The 20363-nt window shown below is 40.7% G+C and overlaps 1 protein-coding gene across 12 annotated transcripts in view; it reads left to right on the forward strand.

Annotated features, from left to right (window-relative positions):
• The window catches only part of si:dkey-205h23.2 (CUGBP Elav-like family member 4), a 123277-nt gene extending 121927 nt beyond the window's left edge, over nucleotides 1-1350 (forward strand). For all 12 annotated transcript variants that reach the window (XM_026378319.1, XM_026378321.1, XM_026378322.1 and 9 more), the window contains one exon: nucleotides 1223-1350. In XM_026378319.1, coding sequence (XP_026234104.1) covers nucleotides 1223-1350 — 128 coding nt within the window. The remainder of the gene's footprint in view (nucleotides 1-1222) is intronic.
• The last annotated feature ends 19013 nt before the right edge of the window (nucleotides 1351-20363 follow it).

Raw genomic sequence — 20363 nt, forward strand, 5'->3', positions numbered from 1 at the left:
GGGTACTGAGCTGCGCCGTATCAAAGATATGAAACATCAGCCAGTTACTTTGTCTGGAGAAAATGCCTGAAATGGGAAACGCATTCAAACAACTGGCTCAGTTTTTATTCAAATGTACATGAATTGGAGCGCTTAAAGATTGCGGCGCACTCCCTGTCCTCCCCCTCTGTACTTCAACCCGGAGCATCCTATCAGTTTTTTGGCATGTGGATGTAAATGTGAGGTATGAAGATTCATTAAAGTCAGGGACAGCGCGAGCGTGCGTGCTCGTAGGTTCGGGAGGGGGATCACTGCCAACTGACAGGCCCTACCTTGCTCAGTTTGTTTAAAGGGTTTGTAAAAGCAGCAGCCTTATCTCACCTGCACTGACAAAAGCCTGCCCTCTTCCCCCCAAATTAAATTGGACCCATAGCGGTGTGATCAAATCAGCTGGCTGGCGGAAAATTCGGCCCGTCAATCACAGAGGTGCCTGATAAGAGGAGGCAAGGAGTCCCGGTGTGGAAAGCCGTGGGCTCATTCCGCCTCGACACCCAGGTGATAACTCAGAGCAGCAGGCACCTCTGTCCTACACACCTTGCTGCTAGCATCTCGTCACGATCCCCGTGCCCTTTAGTCTTTACTGAGATACATGTTCAGTCGCACACGTACATGTAAATACACTTTCACACACACACACTCACACACTGAGATCTTCCACTTTTATGAAGCTCAAACACTCAGGTAACATTTACAGACACCGCTTTCTTCTAAAAATCGTCATGAAAAACATGAGACTCCCTTTCATGTCTAATCTTTGAATACCTTTTCATGTTTTTTCTTTCTTTCTTCTTTTTTTTTTTTTTTGTTCTCTCTTGAAGTAAAACTCCCGGTTTCTAATAGGTCTTCTTCGTTTGATTTTTAATATCTGTGTTATTAGCCTTTGTGGTATTTTATGTAATCTTTTTAATTCAGAGATTTTCAATTAATCTGCTGAAAAGAGAAAACAAAGACCTATTATTGTGTCATTGTTGAGCGTTAAAAAGGGTCTTCTTCTCTTTCTCCCGTTTTTTTCTTTCATCTTGCCCGGCTTTTCTCCCTCGCCTCTTTCCCTCTCCCTCTCTCCTCTTCCTGTTTCTCTCTCATCTCTTGCCATTCTTCTTCCTTCATATTTTGTTCCAATTTTTTGTTTAATTCCACGTTCCTACTTTTTTTTTTTCTCTCCCGTTCTATGTTCTTGTCTCAGGCTTTGTGAGTTTTGATAACCCGTCCAGTGCTCAAGCCGCTATCCAGGCCATGAACGGTTTTCAGATAGGCATGAAGAGGCTGAAGGTGCAGCTAAAGCGGCCAAAGGATGCCAACCGACCTTACTGACTCGTCTGCTGTCCATATCCAGGTACAGTAACAACCATACCATAATGCAACATCCTACCATGCCATGCCATGCCTAGTTGAAATCAGATTTGCTACAGTATTTAACATCTTGGCTATTTTGCAGACTATTGTTATTGTTGCTACAGTAAATGTGAATGTGGGAGTGCATCACCCCATATCTTAGTTAAATCACTAAACACAAACGAGGAGTAGTAAAATTCAAACCTGGGTCAGATTTTATTACTTTGAATAACCTTTTTTTAACTTTTATTAGTGCAATAAATAAACAAGATTCCACACTTACATTACACTAAATAAAGTAACGATTAAAAAGAAAGGGCAGTACAGGGCACATTTCCGATTTAACATCCCCAACCACCCTAAACTAACAATTATGACTAAAACTATAAAATCCACAGATCACCTTCCTTGGCATTAAATGTGGTCAACTAGGGAGAAATGGAAATTATAGCTCTGTAATCACTATCTGGCCCAGCCCCCATGAGGCCTGATGTGACATGAAATTTGTATTTTTTTCACATTAGCTGTGAAGGTGTCACAGCCCCTCTTCAAATAATCAACCTTGAGAATTTGTCAGATTGCCCTGCTCCACTGATTTGTTTTTGTTTCTTCTGAGGTTTGAAATCTAATTTGTACCTGCATGATGCTCCAGTGCAAACTGATGACATCATCAATACCAAGCAGCGCATAATTACCTGTCTACTGATGACGGCGTTGAGAATCGATGCAAGTGGTTAAGCTACAAATTCATAAAACCAGATAGCGATTGTTCCTCGCCTAAAATAGCTCAGCATTAGATTTCTGTCACCTGCTTAGCAAAATCCAGGGGCCATTTCAGCGGAGCCTTTAATTGTGGGAAACTTCACAGAGGAGAGACACAATATTAAAGAATAGATTCATATTGTGACAGTTTTTTACAAGACCACTGATGAGCATGATGAGCAGATACAGGGTGTCTGAAAGAAACGTTTGTGCTCACATAAACAAACAAAGATGCTTAATGGAAAAGCACTTACTCACACTATAAACTGCAAAGGCTTGTATAAAGATGGAGAACATCAGTAAGCACTATTGGTTAGTTCAAGTGATGCTTCACCAGCGAGTTCTCCACTAAAACAATCACTGTCCATTTTCATTTTCTGTTAGTCGTTGCTTCCCAATGTCCCCAAAGAGCAAAAACACAGCACAACAACTGTGGTATTCAGTTTTAGGACACGTGTTCTACATTTGTTCCTCGTGTTAGATATTGAGTGTATGTCCTCGTGTCTTAATTAAAATGAATTGAATCTAACCTGTTTATGATTTTATAATGCAAGTAGATAATTATAATGCACACACACAATGTTAACAATATCTGAACCATCTCCAAGTGTGCTGGTGTTTTGATACACCCATCAGCCACAAACATTGACACCATCTGATGATGTTGGGCGGCACTCTGTGTGTTCAGACACCTGTCAATCACGGGCAGCATTAAAAGCACCGCAACATTAAAGAAGTGAGGTAAATGCTGCAGCTAATCGGTGCATATGCTGTATCCATATATAACTGTTGACTTATCTAGGCTTTAAAAAGTCAGAGCTTTAACACAAGAAAATAAATAAATAAAACCATGGTTTACTTAAAGAGGCACCATCTCTCAATAAAGACTAATTTCACAGTGTCAGGCTTGATTCAAAGAATCATCGTCCATCTGTTACAAAGTGCAGCTGCCAGTGCAAAAATAATATAGATGCATGCTCTCTTCGCCCGATTGGCGAGACAACTTTTCATTACGATAACATAAGCCCGGATTACACTCTTTCATAAATAAAGGCATGGTAATACCATTTGTTTGTTTTAGCTTTGACTCTTTAAAAGCCACAAGATGGCATTAATGGAAGGTGCTATGCAGTACAAATGATAGATGCCGGCTTTATGATTTGCCTGATAGCGTTTGAATAGAGCTGTGTCCTGCTAATTGAAGACACGCTTTCAAAGCAGACTCCGGGAGAAGAGAAGCGGGGAATGATTGTGATTTAGCACATCACTGAGGGACAAATGGAAAACATCCTCCAACAGCACTGAATGACAGGACAGTCATTGAGACGTACTCGGAAAGTCTCTCAATACAGATACAATATACAAATACAGACATGCCCCAAAAATCACCTCCAGTCACTTTATCAAGAGGTGTGGGCGCACGCGTTTGTATATGCGTGCATGTCCATGCATGTGATGCATACATATATATTTTATGTTCTCCTTCGTCTCTGGTCTGGTTCAACCCATCTTTGTGTTTTTCTTTTGTTATTACACCATTTATGTTGTTGAGTTAAAGAAAACCAATAGACCAAAGCCAAGAGCAATCCCATGAAAACATTAAACAAAAAAATAAATAACTAAAAAAAAAAATAGAAAACCACTATCGGGCTCCTGAGTTCGCTGTAGCAAAGCTGAAGGTCTATAGATTCTTAACTAGAAATCATGAGGTGTTTTTAAAAAATGCGACCAATTTATTTTTTAAGATTTGTTTATTTGTATTTTTTTTAATGCCTTTTTATTTAGTGCCCTGTAATGTGCGAGACAGTATGTCGAGTTCTTCAGCAACAGACTGAAGTAACTCAAGTTCAGCTATAACTGCTCTAAATTCAACTGTGCTATATTGATGAGAAAAGTTGATGAAACTTGAATGAATTATTTGTGTTGGTAGGTAAAAAGTTCAATATATAGAGGCCTCCTTTTTTTTTTCTTCTTCTTCTTTTTTCCTCTAATACTGACGATTTGGCTTTGAAGTTGAATTAAAAACATGATCAGACAGCATTCTCTTCTGCTGGTCTCAGGAGCCCCGCTACTCTGAAATTGCGTTCTGTGTCTTAAAGATAAACTTAATGCAAAAAAAGCTGAAGCACTCACTGTACGGCCACCCTCATAGCAAACAATGCAAGGCAAATCCAATTACTGTAGACAGGACAACTTTCTGAAATATGCATTTCTGCCTTAAGGGTTATCTTGGTGAATATAAAAACATCAATTCAACCTTTTAACCTGCAAATATTGTCAGCCTAAGAATAATTCACCACCACACCGAGGCACAAGAAGAAAGCTTTTTTTTGTGTGTGTGTGTGTGCTTTTTTTTCGTGCTTTGTTGAAGATTATTTGTTCTGTTATTGCTGTTTTACTTGTCATCTCCTTTTTTCACTTTCATGGTAATAACCATAGTAACCTTATTTGATTTGCCAGACAGAATAAGTGAGAGTTAGAGAATATGGGAAGAGGTACTTTGAATTCTGACTTAAAGGAAAAGAAAATCCCATTGTTTCTTTCCTTCTTTTGCACCCCCACCAACCTGGCAACCTGACATGGCCAATCACAGTGTGAGGTGGCCTTTCTCCGCTATAACCACACCCTCCCCCTACACCTGTCATGGGGCCAAGTTCCCACAGCTGTAAGTTGAACCCATGGTGTCATTTTCTTTTGGATGACGTCATGTGGTGGGACTGTGACTGCGTTGCATGACGTGGCGTTGATTGATATCTCTAAACTCTATCTCTTTATATTCTGCCCTCCTTTTATACATATGTATATATATATATATTTATATACTGTATATTGTATCTTGGCAGTTTGTGGAGTGCAGTAAACCAATGCCTTTTTTGGTTGGTACCTGTTGTAACTGACGTGCTGATTGGCTGGTTGACTATAACTGGAAGTGGCCTTTAACCCTTTGTGCTATTGTACCGTGTGCCCATGTGATGTTTTACTTTTTTTCTTGTGGGGTTCATGTGTATGGATGTACTGTATTTTTCTATTTCTCTATTTCTTCACATTCACATCAACAGTGTTTTCGCCGAAAATCTTTTGATTTATTTATTTATTATTTATGAAAGTCTAATTCTTTGCAAAAAGGACCTTTTTCTCCCCTACCCCTCCACCCACCCCACCCCCCGATCGACAGCTGTTTAGTTGAGAAATAGCCAAGATGACCCTATGTTTGTGTAGCCAATTAAATCTCCACCGTTCGTGGGGAGAGCACGGGCAAATGTTGACATTCCACTTCTGTGTGGATTCCATCTGCACAGGGAGTACTTTTGCAAGATTGTTTTGTTTGCCTAACATGAGAATCACTTCCCATTTATTTATTTATGAGGGTGCAAACCAATTACACCGTGATAGCAGAGCTGCAGGCAGTGCTGTGGATCCACATGGCCAAAATCTGTCCACCACTACTGTCGTACTGTACACATAGGTGTATAAGCAGAGCGCATGAAAAGAGCAAAATACAATCACCTGGCATGATTATTTACTTCGGCCTGTTACATTTTTTTTAGTATTGTGTGGCAGAAAAATGAGCGCTTATGTTTTTGCTTCTTGTATTTTAGATAATTGTTATTTAGTCTGTAAAACAACAACAACAACAAAGCAGTAAATAGATTAACAGTGAAAAAGGTCCTTTCTTTGCAACTGAGTTTGTTTCTATCCCTCCAGGTGGAACCCTGATAAGAGTTAGTCGTTTTCATCGAACTCATTCTGCCATATTCGTTCAGAAGCCCTTTAGGCGACTCTTCCCTCCCGTAGTCTCTCCAGTGAACTCGGAGGAATGTCTAACCTGGCAAGCCGGGAGGGATGAGGACTTTCTGGCATCAAATATGCCTCCTAACTGCCAGGTGTCTTTTATAGAGCCATCTAAGTAGGTGGTGGTGTGGGGCAGGGAAGAGGAGGGATGAAAAGCTGGCGGAAAAAAAAACATTTATGAAAAGAAATTCTTTATTAGCTGACAAAGTTGGAGGGCGAAGTAGTTGTGATGTTTTCAAAGAAGTTGTTTACTTCGGGAAAAAAAAAATTATTTTAAAACCACTGTGATTGCCGCGCTGTGGTAGGCTAATAACAGAGGGCATCTGTAATCGGGACTGTTAGAGCCTTATGATGCTAATGGCTGGGCCCCGCTTTGGCACACATAAGAAATAAGTTAGAATCCCCGCTCCCACATCTGAAAAGCAGATCTATTATGAAATGGTAACAAGCTCATTTACAGGAATGGAAAGGTAGAACAAAGAGCGTCTGGGCACGTGTTCCCGTACCAAAGTCAGACCCTTTCATGTTCGCTCCCAGAGAGTGATTTGCTGTGATTTCATAGCCTTTCTTCACCCACATCATAGCTCACAACATATTAGGGATGATAGGCTGTAAAAAGAGATCTTTTATATCCAAAGCTCGACAGCATGGACGCATTTAGTAACAGTGCAGCATAACAAGTCAACACAAAGGCAGGAGAGAAGCCTGATTGGTTTTTTTCATGGGATCTTAATTAGAGGCTACTTCTTGAAATGTATGATTTTATTTTCCATATTGGACAACCATCAAATTGTTACCATTGTTATCATTATACAACGTTAACACTCTCACACAAACCTGTCTTATTTTCTTTGTTTCCTCCTTGTTTTGGTATTATGTTTGTAATGAATTAACAATAAGATGAATGGCAGCTACATAGAGCCGTATTTTGTTTTGGTTTTTTTTCATACAGGGAGATGTAGTCAGTTTAAATTAGGCCTTCCTTGGATTAGTGCTGTCACAGTGTAGATGTCTGTTCCATATGGTTAAAACACAAATCTCTCACCCCACCTCTAGCCCACTTATTTCTGGTTCTGATTGACACACTCCTCTTTTTTTTTTTTTACCCTCCTCCCCGTCTGTTTCTCATGCTGTTGGCTGTGCCTGTCAGTCTGTGTGATAACCAGGAGCCAGCAACCCTGAGCATGTTTGCCGCAGCCTCACTGAATCCGCTCTCCTTATTCTCCCCTCTCTCTCTCTCTTTCTCTCTCTCTCTCTCTGTGTCACAGGATGAAGGGCCACAACACCTTATTTCCACAAGTGCAGTAAAAGTACAAAGACTTCTTGCTCTGCTACATATCATGAAAGAAGGGTGGTCCCTTGATCCTGCTGGAAACCCGCTGAAAGATTGGGTGACTGAGAGAAGGATTCCAGAGTTTTTTCTTTTTTTTTTTTGTTGTTGTTGAGTTTATTCTTTCTTCGCAAATGCCCCTTTTTTCCCTGTTTTGCTTTGGCGTCTGTGGAAGAAGATTTTTTGCAGAGACCAAGTTTTTGCTGCTGTTTTTTAGACATGATGGGAAAAAAAAAACCTTTATAGACTCATTATGCTCAGAGCATGCATACCGACACGGGATATAGATAAACACACATAAACACAGACAGCAAACCAAACAATACACACATCTGCATACACATTTAAAGATGCTACACTTAAAAACAATGAAAAAGAAAAAAAAATGACTTTGTACATGTATAAATACGTGCAAATGCCAACTCAAGTACTGCAGCAAACATATGCGTGCACGCACACACACACAGACAGACAAACACACACACACCAGCCTGCTGCCATTTTGGTTTTCGTGCCTACACAGGTGTTGTGCTCTGTGACAGGGCAAGCTCTGGATTAAAGAAGAAAACACGAAGAAGAAGAGGAGTGAAGAGGAGAATCCAGGATAATTTACATGCATCATTCCTTAGGAAATAGGGACCAAAGGACTAAACGCTTTTTAAAAGAATATAAATATATAAATATATAAATATATATTTAAAAACTCATACCTTGTAGCTGCAAGTATTACAATTTACTCGTAGTAAAAAAAATCATTAAATCAATATCCAGTGGCCTACTGTAAGTACGAATAAAAGAAAATGGAAATAATGTATAAAAAAAGACATGGAATCGTAGTGTAGGGGCTGATCTTTTGCTCTGGATGCTGATTTAGCACCAGGTTGTAGAATAGTAAAGTAGTCTAGAAAAAAAAAAGGTAGATTTGCTAATTTTTGCTGTTGTTCAAAAAAATACTTGAAGTAATGAAAAGGGAGTGAAAGTGGGGGGAAAAGGAAAATTCCATCTGCCCCTGTACGCAACAAGTCTCTTACTCTTGGATGTTAAGGTATCAGGCACTGGAGATCTCGCTCACCATGATGTACAAGTCACCGCACTCTCTGACAGATAAAAACAGACTGTTTATGAACGGGGGGAAGAAAAAAAGAATCACGAGAGAAAAAAACAAACAACAAAAAAAAAAACAACTGAATTCACTAATGTCTGTGCTGGACAGGGTGCAAACGTTAAAGGCTTCTCAGTAGCCTTTGTGTTCAAGCGACAATCCACTGTAAAGACCAAGCAACATGGACATGGGGTGTCTTATGTTATATTTCTTATTTTTCGCTTTTTTCCTTTCTTGACCTTTTGTATCACAACACGGGATGTGAATTACGAAGCGACAAAGGTAGACGGTTTCGAAAGCGAGATGAACAAATGGATGGTCCCGATGGATACAGTGAGGGAGGAGGAGTAAGGTGACAGCTACTGAAACTGCCAGCAGAATAAACTTATACTGTACATGAATTAGTCCTTATAGTGTAGGCATTCCCTTGGAGAGAGTTAAAAAAAAATCCTGTTGTGAACAACTACACCACTTCTCTACTGTAAGTGGCATGCCAAGGATATGTGTGTCCTCTGGAGCTGCTGCAAAACTCCAGGTTGATAAAAAGTGCATCTTGTCTCTTGGCAGATACAAACAAACATTTCTCTAAAGACAAACTCAATTTGCAGTAATGATGGCAAAGGGGTGCAGGCTTTTAGGGCTCATTTAACTCTGTCAAATATAATGTAAATTCCACTGTTAACATGTTCCCTGACTTGCATTCTTCATATATTATACATGGAGCCTATGGGAAAAGCAAAGACTTTGAAGGGTAAAGCACTCAAATAGTGTCATATCTTGATTTAGAGTCCTGTAGCCTTTACTTTGACTGTTTTGGACCTCTAGATGCAGGCTCTTCTCTAAAAGGAGATCAATATGTTTGGAATGACTCTAGAGGGAGGAGCGATGCTGTTGCAGTCAATCTGAACTCTTCCCAAATTTTCTCTGTCGAACACCAGCTCACATCCGTACACCAGCCCTTTTTGAGCACTGACAGCTGGCAGTAAGAGGCCGGGCTAAGCTAGAAGGAACGAGCGAGGGAGGCGAACACAGGAAGTCAACAACCAAACATCGCATCAAGATCCTTTAAAATGGTGCAATCATTTAATTGATAAAATTAGAAACAAACATTATCTGTGCAATTTGCTTGGCAAGAACAGGACTAAGGTTGAAATTAGACAGGAGTTTGCTCTCTTAGGCTCCAGTCCAACCTGATTCCCTCCCTCTTTCTTTCTTTAGAGCGAAAAGCAAGCCAGAGCTATTCCAAATCACTAAACGAGAGTCTGATAAAATGTGCCAGCATATTCCAGTCTTTAAGGTATTGCCATTCTTTCTAAACAGGTGGTGTTGATTTGAGTTCTTTCATTAGCGTGCCATGCCCTCCCTTGAATTCCCCTGTCCTAAGACCAGCCATGTCTTTTCAAACCTCAGCCGACTACGACTCTCCCCTTAGAACAGCATTTTCAAACCGGGCTAATGTCTTTACTCACTACCCTTCAATTATCTCCTGCGCCGTATTAGACATGCTATTTCACCTTTCCTTCTAATCACACTGTAATCACCAGCCTCTATACATTAGCAGCAACCAAGTGAAAAATCACCAGTATAATCACTTGGACCAAATGAAGGGAGAGATGGTCCCCTGCATGCACATGGATGACAGAAGGAAGATTAGAGAGAATTATGTTTGTGCCTACTCCCTGGCAAGGCTGCTGACAGCTGACCTGGCACCAATAATACTGCCAAATTTACCCAAAGAGGAGATGGAGTGTGTGGGATAAAACTGTCCATATCATAGTGAGGTGTTGCAGACTGACACGACCAAACACAAAATATATATATTTTTTGGTTTTTGTGTGAAACTAACCATTCTATTGGAAATCCACCTCTCTGTAGACGCAGCTACTGTGGTGCCCGTGTTACTGTGCTTCTGCTTTAAGCACCTAATTGAATCTCAACAGAGGCCACAATTTCTTTCACCAAGCAACTTGCTCCACACTTTCTTTTTCTTGCTCGTTTTTCCCTGCTGGGGCACCTGCAAAGCACAGTATTGTTCAAGACACACACATACAAACGCACACACAAAACATTTGTGAAGCACAGTAGTTCTTCAGATTCAAAATGATGCCCATCAAAATAACAATAGCTTTTTTTTTATTTTTAAAGTCAGCTACAGATACCTGTGAGGTACAGTAGAAGCCAGACCGGAGATGCAGGAAGCCTTATGAAATAATGTGAAGTAGGTCAAAACAAAGCCATGTTTTGCAAACTGTCTCTGCTCATAATTCATGTTAAGCTGAGCTAAGCGATGGGAAATCTAACGTCCCACAAGCAATGAAACGTCCCGTGCTTGTCTCGGCTTTCTTTAGTGTGCATTCTGCAAGTTAGCCATTGTCAGGCTGAACATGAATCTTGCATGCCTGCTCCACTGATTCTCTCTGTGTAATACCAGGCTGTACTAGTTCCCACTGCTAATGGCAGGTTGAGTCCCCAATGAGCCAAAATCCAGCCTAGCCTAGTATCCTGCTGTCTGCTTGGCTAACAGTGCAGTGTTCATGTAGCATCTCTGCTATGCCAGGGCTAAATTAGGCGATGTGAAATCAGCACTTCCAACACTTTTAACAAGGGTGCTCTTATTACTTTTACACCCCCGGGAGAATGTTACTAAAGTGATGTGCATCAAACAGAAATAGCTGTGAAACACTGTCTGTAACTACAGAAAACAGAAAAAAACCCACTTAGATCTCCTCATTCTCCTATTTATTGGCGAGTCTCTGTCGGCCTTGCTCCCCAGTCTCATCTGGTTTTCAGTCCAGGCTATGTTTCACCTCTAAGAGCAATGACAAATGTCAGGCCAGGCACTCATCAAGTTGCTACCAAACTGCTATTTGATAGTTGCCCTCAATTTTATAGGGATGCCATCTAATTTGGTATTTTAAACTAGCATTTAATTACTTGCTGTATTAAAATCCCCCAGAACACCTTTCTTCTGTGTGGCAGCAACTGTTTTTAGCATCTCACAACTAGTGGTGTAGTACAAACAAGTGTAGCAAGTTCTTTTTCAGTGACGACTTGCTGCTCTGGAACTGATGCATATACCCACTCTGACCCTGTATGATTAAATGAGAGGGGTATATACACAGTATACCCATTTTCTCAGTTGTCGCTACACCAATGCTCACAAGGTCAGCCCTCAAGAGGAGGATGTGTCCTTAGAGAGGCCCAGCCAGTGGCAGGGCCGAGCAGAGAACTGCTAGAGCATGTCTACGAATCTTCAACCCCCTGGGTGCATAACACTCACCCTAAAATAGCAGTGATTGTCAAGGAAAGGAAGTGAAATGTAATTGACTGAAAGTAGAGAGATAATTAAAGGAACTTGTTGGACAGGAGGGAAGAAATTAATGCCTCTCATTTAATAGCTGCTTTGGGAGAGAGCTTTTCCGTCATCTCACTCTTGTGCAAAAAGGGTTTCGCCGTGGAAATGGGATTTTATATGGAAAGAGGTGGAGGTGGAAATAGGCACCGGGTGGTGGGGGGTGCTGTGTGCTAAACTGAAACTCCACAAAATCACTCCCAATACTCAGGGCATCAGGCGCTATGATGTCATGATTAGTGGAGAGGTTCAGAGCCTTGCCTTACCCCTGATCCTTAGGGAGGTCGAGCAGAGTCACAAATACGAGGTCAGTGGGAGCTGTGAGATTGTATCCCATCGCAGGGAGTGCTGAGCCAGCAGAAGGGCTGATGAACCACCTTTGGATTTACAGTATCATCATCCATTTACAAGAGTAACACAAAAAAAAAAAAAAAAGAGAGAGAGAGAAAAAAGATGCCATAGACCGCGAAATAATGCACAGTGAATAGTTGGGGGTGTGTGATTATGTTCCACAACATGGCTGAGAGTAATGAAAACAAATACTTTTTTTTAATCCTTAATGTAAATAGTCTATAAAATACAAGAAAAACAAAACAAACAAAAAAAAAACCTAAAATAATTATAATTAAAAAAAAAAAAAAAAAAAAAAACTAAAGAAAGTTGTAAAGCGGTTTGTGTTGAGAAGCGCAACTCTGTGGGACAATGATGTCACTATAAAATGTATCCACAGCAGTGCAGGGATCTAGCAGAGTTTTAGTCCTTTTTAAGCCCCTTATGTTTGGGCTGTGAACATGCATCTGACAACCCTAAGCGTCGGACCACGGCTTAAAGTATTTGACTTAGTGTCAAACCTAAGCCACGGCCCTGAAGTGATCCGTTAATTAAGATTCCGTGTACACCGACGTGTCATGATTCTTCTGACAGAAGAAAGATCGCCTGTGCGGTAATTGGATTAGTCCAATTGGGGCTGATGAACAGATATGACAGTGACAGTAGAGTTCATCCATCTGCATGCTTACTGCTTGACAGGGGGACCAAAAAAAAAAAAAAAAAAAGCATGAGCCACCACCACACTTTTTAAAAAAAGGAGAAAGTATGAGCTTTACAATACTTAAACAAGCTAGTTTTACAAATGAACAGCCTGTTCAACATGTACATAAACGGTTCAAACTACATACATGGTTACACTGAGGTTGGACGACGATTGGGAGAAAGGTGCAAACTAAACAGTCATTACATTAAAACCCAGCAGAACCCCCTGCCTGCTCAACCCAACCTGCCTCTGCTCTCCTGACCACACAGCTGCGTCACTCCTGTACATACAATATAGCTTATTTTTCAATTCTGTTCAACCTTCTTTATAGGCCGTACAATAGATCATGTTCAAACGTTTAAAAAAAAAAAAAATTAAGTAAAAGAATAGTTAATATATTTCAGTGAAACTAAGAGAAGGAACCTATGAAATAATTTATCAAAAACAGAAAATAAAATGATTTTATTTCTTGTATAGTGAAGCACTGATGTTCAAAAATGGGATTTTATACTCATGTTGGTGGATGGTTCTTTACTTTCCTGTTTTCCTTTTGTTATTAACTACTGAAGCTGGGGTAGACCCATTCTTGTGAGGTTTATTCAGATATGCTTTGATCATTTTCCTTTTGTCTTTATTTTATTTATTTATTTATATATTTTTGGATGCACAATCCCTGTATGAAATCCCTAGTGGATGGGTAAGTTCAAAGAGATTTTTCTGACTGAAAGCTCTTAAATCAATACAAGAATTAACAAACTGCACTGCAAAAGAGTGATTGATGGTACCGGTCATGCGGATTTAGAAAACTCCAGAGTCCATTGCACAACTGAGTTTAAATCAATCAGCATTGCATGTTCAAGACGAATGTCATCTGAGGTCTTTTGTTGCTTTGAGATAAAAAAAAAAAAACAATAACAAAATGTCAAACTTTGCAGTCTGATTGGTTTTGAGACCTATGCTGTCATAGCTCATCATGTTTAAACTACTGGATTGCTTTTTTTTTTTCTTATAATTGTATTTTTGATTATTTATTTTTTTGAACGGTTGGTGGTTATCTCTGACATCTCTCTGATTTCCATTGTTTCTGTTCTTATTTCTAACTTTAACACTTTATTATCTAGTGTGACTACATTGACTGAAAACATTGTACCAACAGTAGATAGAGCCGTGTTGTTTAGCTCTAGTCAGGTTGATTTGTTAATGTGAGAAGGGAATTCTGCCTTAAACCCAGCCTGTTCTCTCTGACAGTACTACCTGTGAACAGTGGTCAGACACACTGTATTGTGGGGATGCCAAATATGTGTTCTTTTTTCTTCAAAGGTCAAAAATCTGTTCCTGAAGACAGATACTTTGCCAGAGTCAGTTTTGCCTCCAGCCCATTCCGACACAAATGAGGACGTGGACATCCACCTCCATTTCCATTGGTTAAAAGGACCAAAATGTAAACAAACTCAGCTAACTGAGCAGTTTGCTCCAATCAAGCATTCAATGAGAGCCTTTAAAGAATGCACATTGAGTCATAAGACATGTTGTACCATGGATTGTTGTCTCACGAGTCATTACATTCCCAGCTTCACTATCTAATTTCATCCTCTTCATTTGTTATCACACTGAAGTCCTTTATCATCATATATTTAGGTATTTATATCCACAATTATTGGAATAATCTTTTTTTTTTTTTGACATGAACAAACATGAGTTACTGTTTTTGTTTTGTTTCAAACAGAGATGTAATTTGAATTAGTGTTGGCTCGGGTCTGTTTCCCTGATTCTGGGGTGATATTTCCCATAGTGCTCCTGAACTCTGTAGTTCTCTAGTTCATTATATTCTGCTTAGACTAAAATAAAGCACAGTCCTGTAGAAAACTGAGCCTGCTTTGTCCTTTTTATCTATTCACATAGTCTGATTAAATGATTTTTAAAGGTTTGGATCCTTTGATGCATGACCCCCGTTTGTGAAGATGTGAAGTATTTGGTGTCCTCTTGTCACTTGGACTGTGGAAAGAATGCATTTAGGACATGTCATTGTATTAATTGAGCTAACAGCGCTAACCATATCCGAATACCAAATTAGATGAGGCGGTTAGTAGAAAATCGTTTAAAAAGGGCGAATAATGCATAATAAATGCAAGGGAGACTGGAAGCGGGAGGGGAATAAATTGTGAATTGATTAAAGGGAAATGGATATTCAGCTCATGTCTTGTGAAGATGTTACAGTGGAAACAACATCAGGTGCAGTGGGTGCTGCTATAGTTGTCTGTGAATAAGAAGCAGGAGGTCAATCGATTAATCAGAGGTTTTCCTCGTGCCTCATTTTATTGACAGAGGTGTTACAGTAAGGAGGGTCAGGTCACATTGAAGCCTATGGTCAGAGTCCTTTTTACGGTCGATTACAGTGAAAGGAAAAGGTGCCACAGAGGGCCCCCTGCGGACAATGGGTAAGACAATTGAACTTTTTTGTTTGTTTGTTTGTTTGTTTGGACTAATCAACATGGTTCAACAATTCCCAGATGCACCGGCTGTCCGTCACAACAGAAGGAAAACATCAAACCTCTCTGACAGTAATTGTTCCCAGAATAGTGAACGACACCCCGGGGAACACCTATGGTCAAAACCATCCCAAGACACCAGACATCATTACTTGTTTATGGGCCTCTCTGGCGCATCCGTGTAGAAGCATTGGCGTGGAAACAGATTTCGAGCTGCTAAATTTGCAGGTGATAAAAAGGAAAAGAGAAGCAGGTTGGGGCACTAACTCTTGGCTATTCACATGTTTCCTCCCGTGCCGAGTCCCTGGAGACCTTCCCTCATTGTGCGGCAGACACTCCATGATTCCACATGACAAACTGGATTGTTCCTCGAGTGAGTCCTGCTGAATTATTTTGGTCCTTTCGATTGCATCTCCTACCCCTGAGACTTTCCTCTACTGTTGCCTTTGAGCCATAAGCCTCGACAGCCACCACTGTCGATACTCAATCTGTTCTGTAACCCCTAAAGCTGATGAAATGTGCTAACAGGGGTTTGTTTGTTTGTCTCCAGGAGGGGGGCCAAGGGAAAGAAAATGGAACAACAAGACTCTTTTGACAGTTCCATTTTTTCCAATGTTTTGGAGTGAGGGATAATCATGAAGTATGGATTGGATAGGGGAAAGTTATTACATTTTGTTGTCTTTATCCTTGTTTGAGTTGTAGAAAAAAGGTCAGATTGTACCAAACATGGTTCTTTGCAGTTCTTGGTATTATCCTCAATTCTGACTCCCCTACTCTCAGTGTGGCTGAGAAAAAAAAAAAAAAAAAAAGGTTTTCTCACTTCCCTCAACTCTGTATCCCTCTAAATCTTCAGTGTAAATTTGACAACACACAACCTCCTGACGTGTTTCTTCTGTGTATTTACTTTATTGGCGGTGCTGATTAGGACGAGGTGGTCCTACCAAGCTCAAATATTGCAGCTGACAACTCAGATGCACACGAGAAAATACTAGTGATAAAACGATCAGACTCGATTCTTCAAGTGTCCTCGCACGTCTTCAGGATTTTACTTGCACGTCATTCACATCAACAAATCTACCGCACGTGTAAAAGGCAGCGTTTGAACTGGCTACGTCAAAAAACCATGCAGCACCATGGATTTAACACCTTGATTCAAAATAACAATTGAATGTGCTTATAATAATCTGAGACACTTTTACCGTGTCTTCCAGATTCCTTTGCAGCTGACATGAATATATAATTGACAGAAATGTGCTCCACACCATTACTCTCATGAGTTTTTAAATTCATGTCATGTGCCTCATTATACCAAAGGATGGCTTGTCTGTAGGTGATTGTGAATAATGGCCTTTCAACTTCTTAACCATGTCCTACACAAATATTTACCATATTGACTTATCACTTGTCACTTACCATGCATTAAGCATTTGACTTTTATCGTCCATTAATCTATCAGTGCATCCATTAGGGACACTCAAGCATTTGGGAGCCTCTGCACACTCCAACGGGCCTATTAGCATGTCCTTTAATGGGAAACATGTTGCAAACACGCAATAAGATGCACCACTCAGAAAGCCGAATGTGCTGTCAATGCTCTTTAAATTGTAGATTTGCATAGAAGAGTCTCTGTGCTTCCTCTTCTGCATTTATTTATTTATTTATTTATTTAAAAAAAAACGGTCTTTGTGCATCTACAAGTCCCCAAAGGAGGCTGTGAATGACTATGACAAAGGGTGGCAAATTTCAATTCCTTCCCTGGAAACATGCAGATTCCTAAATAACAAAAGATTATAACTAAATGAAAGTGTGAAAAAAGACCTGGGTAAGCAAAGCTGCACAATCCCTTTGATCCTATTATGTATTACAAAAGCTTAATCAATATCTAATCAAGGAGAATACAGCACGCCATGTCTTACAGAGCTCTTTGTTGTCAGAGGTGAGGTTGCCATGGTGACTGGACAGGTGTGGAGAGCTTAGGCTGCAGCGGTATTGATGAAAATTAAGAAGCATTGATGAGACTTGAAGATGCTGGGATTGAAAAGGGAGATAATTAAAGAGAGGGATGCAGAGGGAGATGTGTGGGAGGAAGGAACAAAAGTGATTTAGGTTGGAGGTACAGGAGGTGAAGACAGGTGTAGCTGTATATCTACACTATTGTATACTAAAGAAGGAAGCGTGTTTCCACCCCACTCCTCCACAACGTCTGAACTAGAGATTTATTTCATTGAGCAGAAATATCGTTTTACAAAACGCATTTAGGTGGCGTTGAAGTTGCCCATGACCGGGACCAGGTATTCTGTCTTTATTACTTTGAGCACGACTCAATATATTTTTTAGGAACAACCTGAACAGGTTGTCATGTATGACATAATTCCAAAGTTCAAAATGTATCTCTCTGTGCTAGAAATGCTGCAGTGTCACAGGAAGCAAGTAAAACAGAGTAACAGACCTTAATCTTTGGCAAACAAAGCATAGACAGGTTCCTTTTCCCCAAGGCCCCCAAATGCCTAAATGTATAAGTAGTATTTAGTAGTATGTATATAGTCGGTAATAACTCAGTATAATGCAGCAGACCTTATTCCTATTAAAAGCTCTGGCCTTTCCAGTGAGTGAATATTTCACAAGGTTAACAGAATTGCTGTGAATCTACATAACTTTACCAACTGCATGTAATCCAGAAGTCCAAAATGAAATGCGAACGTGTCGAGACCGGGCTCCTCGATCGTTTTTTCTCTTTTTTAGAGGTAGTAAAACTGTAACACGGGAAGATAAAGTGGGTGAGAACGAGCGTATTTATAAAAGAAAAAAGAAAGAAAAAAAAAAAAGGAGCACAACATCTGAGTCATGCTGACCTGGGTAAAGTACAGATGATGTCACCGCGGTGCACAGACTGTTCTCCGGAGAGAAACTTGTCGAGGAACGCGTCTACAATCTGCACGCTGCTCAACCTTTGACTCATCTGAGCGGCAGGAGTCCACCGAGTTCTGTCCAGTTTGGCCCTCGGCCCTGCCCAGCCCCACCGAGAGCTGTCTGTCAACACCTGATTAACACTAGAGATAATAAGTCATTAAAGTTCCCCTTCAATCAATGACTCCAATCGAGTAATCAAGGCAGAAATTGAATGAACCCAAACCTGTGCAGAGCCCGGTGGGAGCGAGGAGCCTTTAATCAGTATTGGAGAGAGTCTTGCTTTCATTTGTAGAGGTCTGCACAATAATACTGTTGCGGTTAAAAAACGCACAAGTGCAGATCTGGTGATTCTTTTTCTCAGTCTGAACTGAAAAATCACTTTTGAGGAGCATCACTGTGCATCATTTTAATAAGTCCAGAGTAGATGTGGGTGCTTGTTTGTCACCTGTCAGAGGTATTTAAGCTCAACATCCTTTCTCATCTTAAAAAAAGGTTTGTATGATCCCCAGACCCCTCATGCTGTCCAAAGCTTTGCAACACGCACACCCCACTCTCCACCCCCTTGTTTCTGTGATGTATTAGCTCTGGCCTTTGCTTAAATCTCTCTCGCTACTTGGCAGGTCAGTAATGTTTAACCTGTCACCTTTCAGCTGTGAAATCTCATCCATTCTCATAAATCACACTGAAGTGTCATTATATTCTGATTACTGTCTTAATCACACAAACACACAATTATTGCTGCTTAGAAGAAAAGCTGCCAAATTAACGAGCATTACTCATTTCTGAAACACCACACATGCATGTTTCGTGGGGATCATCGTATCATATGTTTAGTCACAGTTTGTAGTCACCGAGAAACGCACACTCTAGCCCGCGCCCGGTGGAAACTGTGCGAGGGTGCCCGTGCTCACGCGTGCACACGAGACTTTGAGTGAGTAGCTGTTGCCGGCTGACAGCTGAGCCGAGCTGAAGCAAAAGCATGAGGCCCAGTGACAGAGAGAACAGAGGGATCATCAAAAACGACTCCAGTGCTCCCTGCTGCGGCCTCGCAGCTTCCTCCAGTCAAGCTGTTCGTTCGTTTGTTGTGTCATTGTGGACAGTCCGTCTTTTCGAATCAGTGCACTTTTCAGCTTCTATCACTTGACGGGTAAAGTGATGAGCAGAGGGCAGGGGAAAAAAAAAGTTCCGATAATAACAGAAAGGTGAGGGCACCACCTACTTCTCATCTTTTTGAATTAGTATAAATATTGATGATCCTTAATAGCTGATTGACGTCTCCATTTGTCTTTGCGTCTATAAAATTCATCAAGCCAAAATCACATAACTCAACAACAAAAATCTACATCTAACACCTGCTTTGCTACTACATCGCCTTCCAAGGAGAAGAGGTGTATCCATGCATTTCTCCCACTAATTCAGTTGTGGTTTGTTCCTGTAGGAACTAGCACACATGATGCCAGTGTGGTTCATAAAAAGACATATCACTGCAGGGAAGTGTGCCTAATTCTGGAGCAGCTCTCATAAAGAGACATTGTGGCTAGCCTACTAATAGAGCTGTGAGGGGAGAATGATGCAACTCGGAGGCAATGCTTTAATTTGCCCTTGGTTTCGCACGCGCATCTAGGAACAGCCACTCCGTTCCAAAGCTGATTGGCCCGTTTACCTTTAGACATGGGCCAACCACTATCCTCCGAGGTATGAGGTAGCTGGATTTAGCAAATGTTCAGGTTTGGTTTTTTTGTGTGTGTTTCTCTTCGGCCCGGGTAGGTCAAACGTGGTAGATGCAATCACTATGGCTGTAGGTGCAATGTAGGTGTTTGTTCTCCCCTACATTCCTTAGTGCACACAGGGCTTTTTGGCTGCCAGATTACTTCTAAATGTTTAAAGTTCCTGCTTATCAAAAGATGTTTGCAGTTCAGTCCACTGGGTCCAGAATGCTATTTGTATCTTAGCAACCTGTGCAGCAACAGAGGAAGATCAGAGAAGCTACTTATTAACCTGTTGCTATGACTACGGCGGTAGGCAATAACTCAGAAGATGCTTTAACCCTTTCTCTCTAGACCGCCACCCCCGATCAACAGACAGACGGATAATGTTCAGAACATTTGGTGGAGTCAAGAATCAAAGCCTGCAGACTTTCTTTCCTTGTGTATCTGATTCAATTTCTCTTTTTCTCAAACTGTATTCAACCGAGTGTGTGTGTGTGTGTGTGTGTGTGTGTG

The sequence above is a fragment of the Anabas testudineus genome, chromosome 3 (genome assembly GCF_900324465.2).
Source record: "Anabas testudineus chromosome 3, fAnaTes1.2, whole genome shotgun sequence".
Taxonomy (NCBI): domain Eukaryota; kingdom Metazoa; phylum Chordata; class Actinopteri; order Anabantiformes; family Anabantidae; genus Anabas; species Anabas testudineus.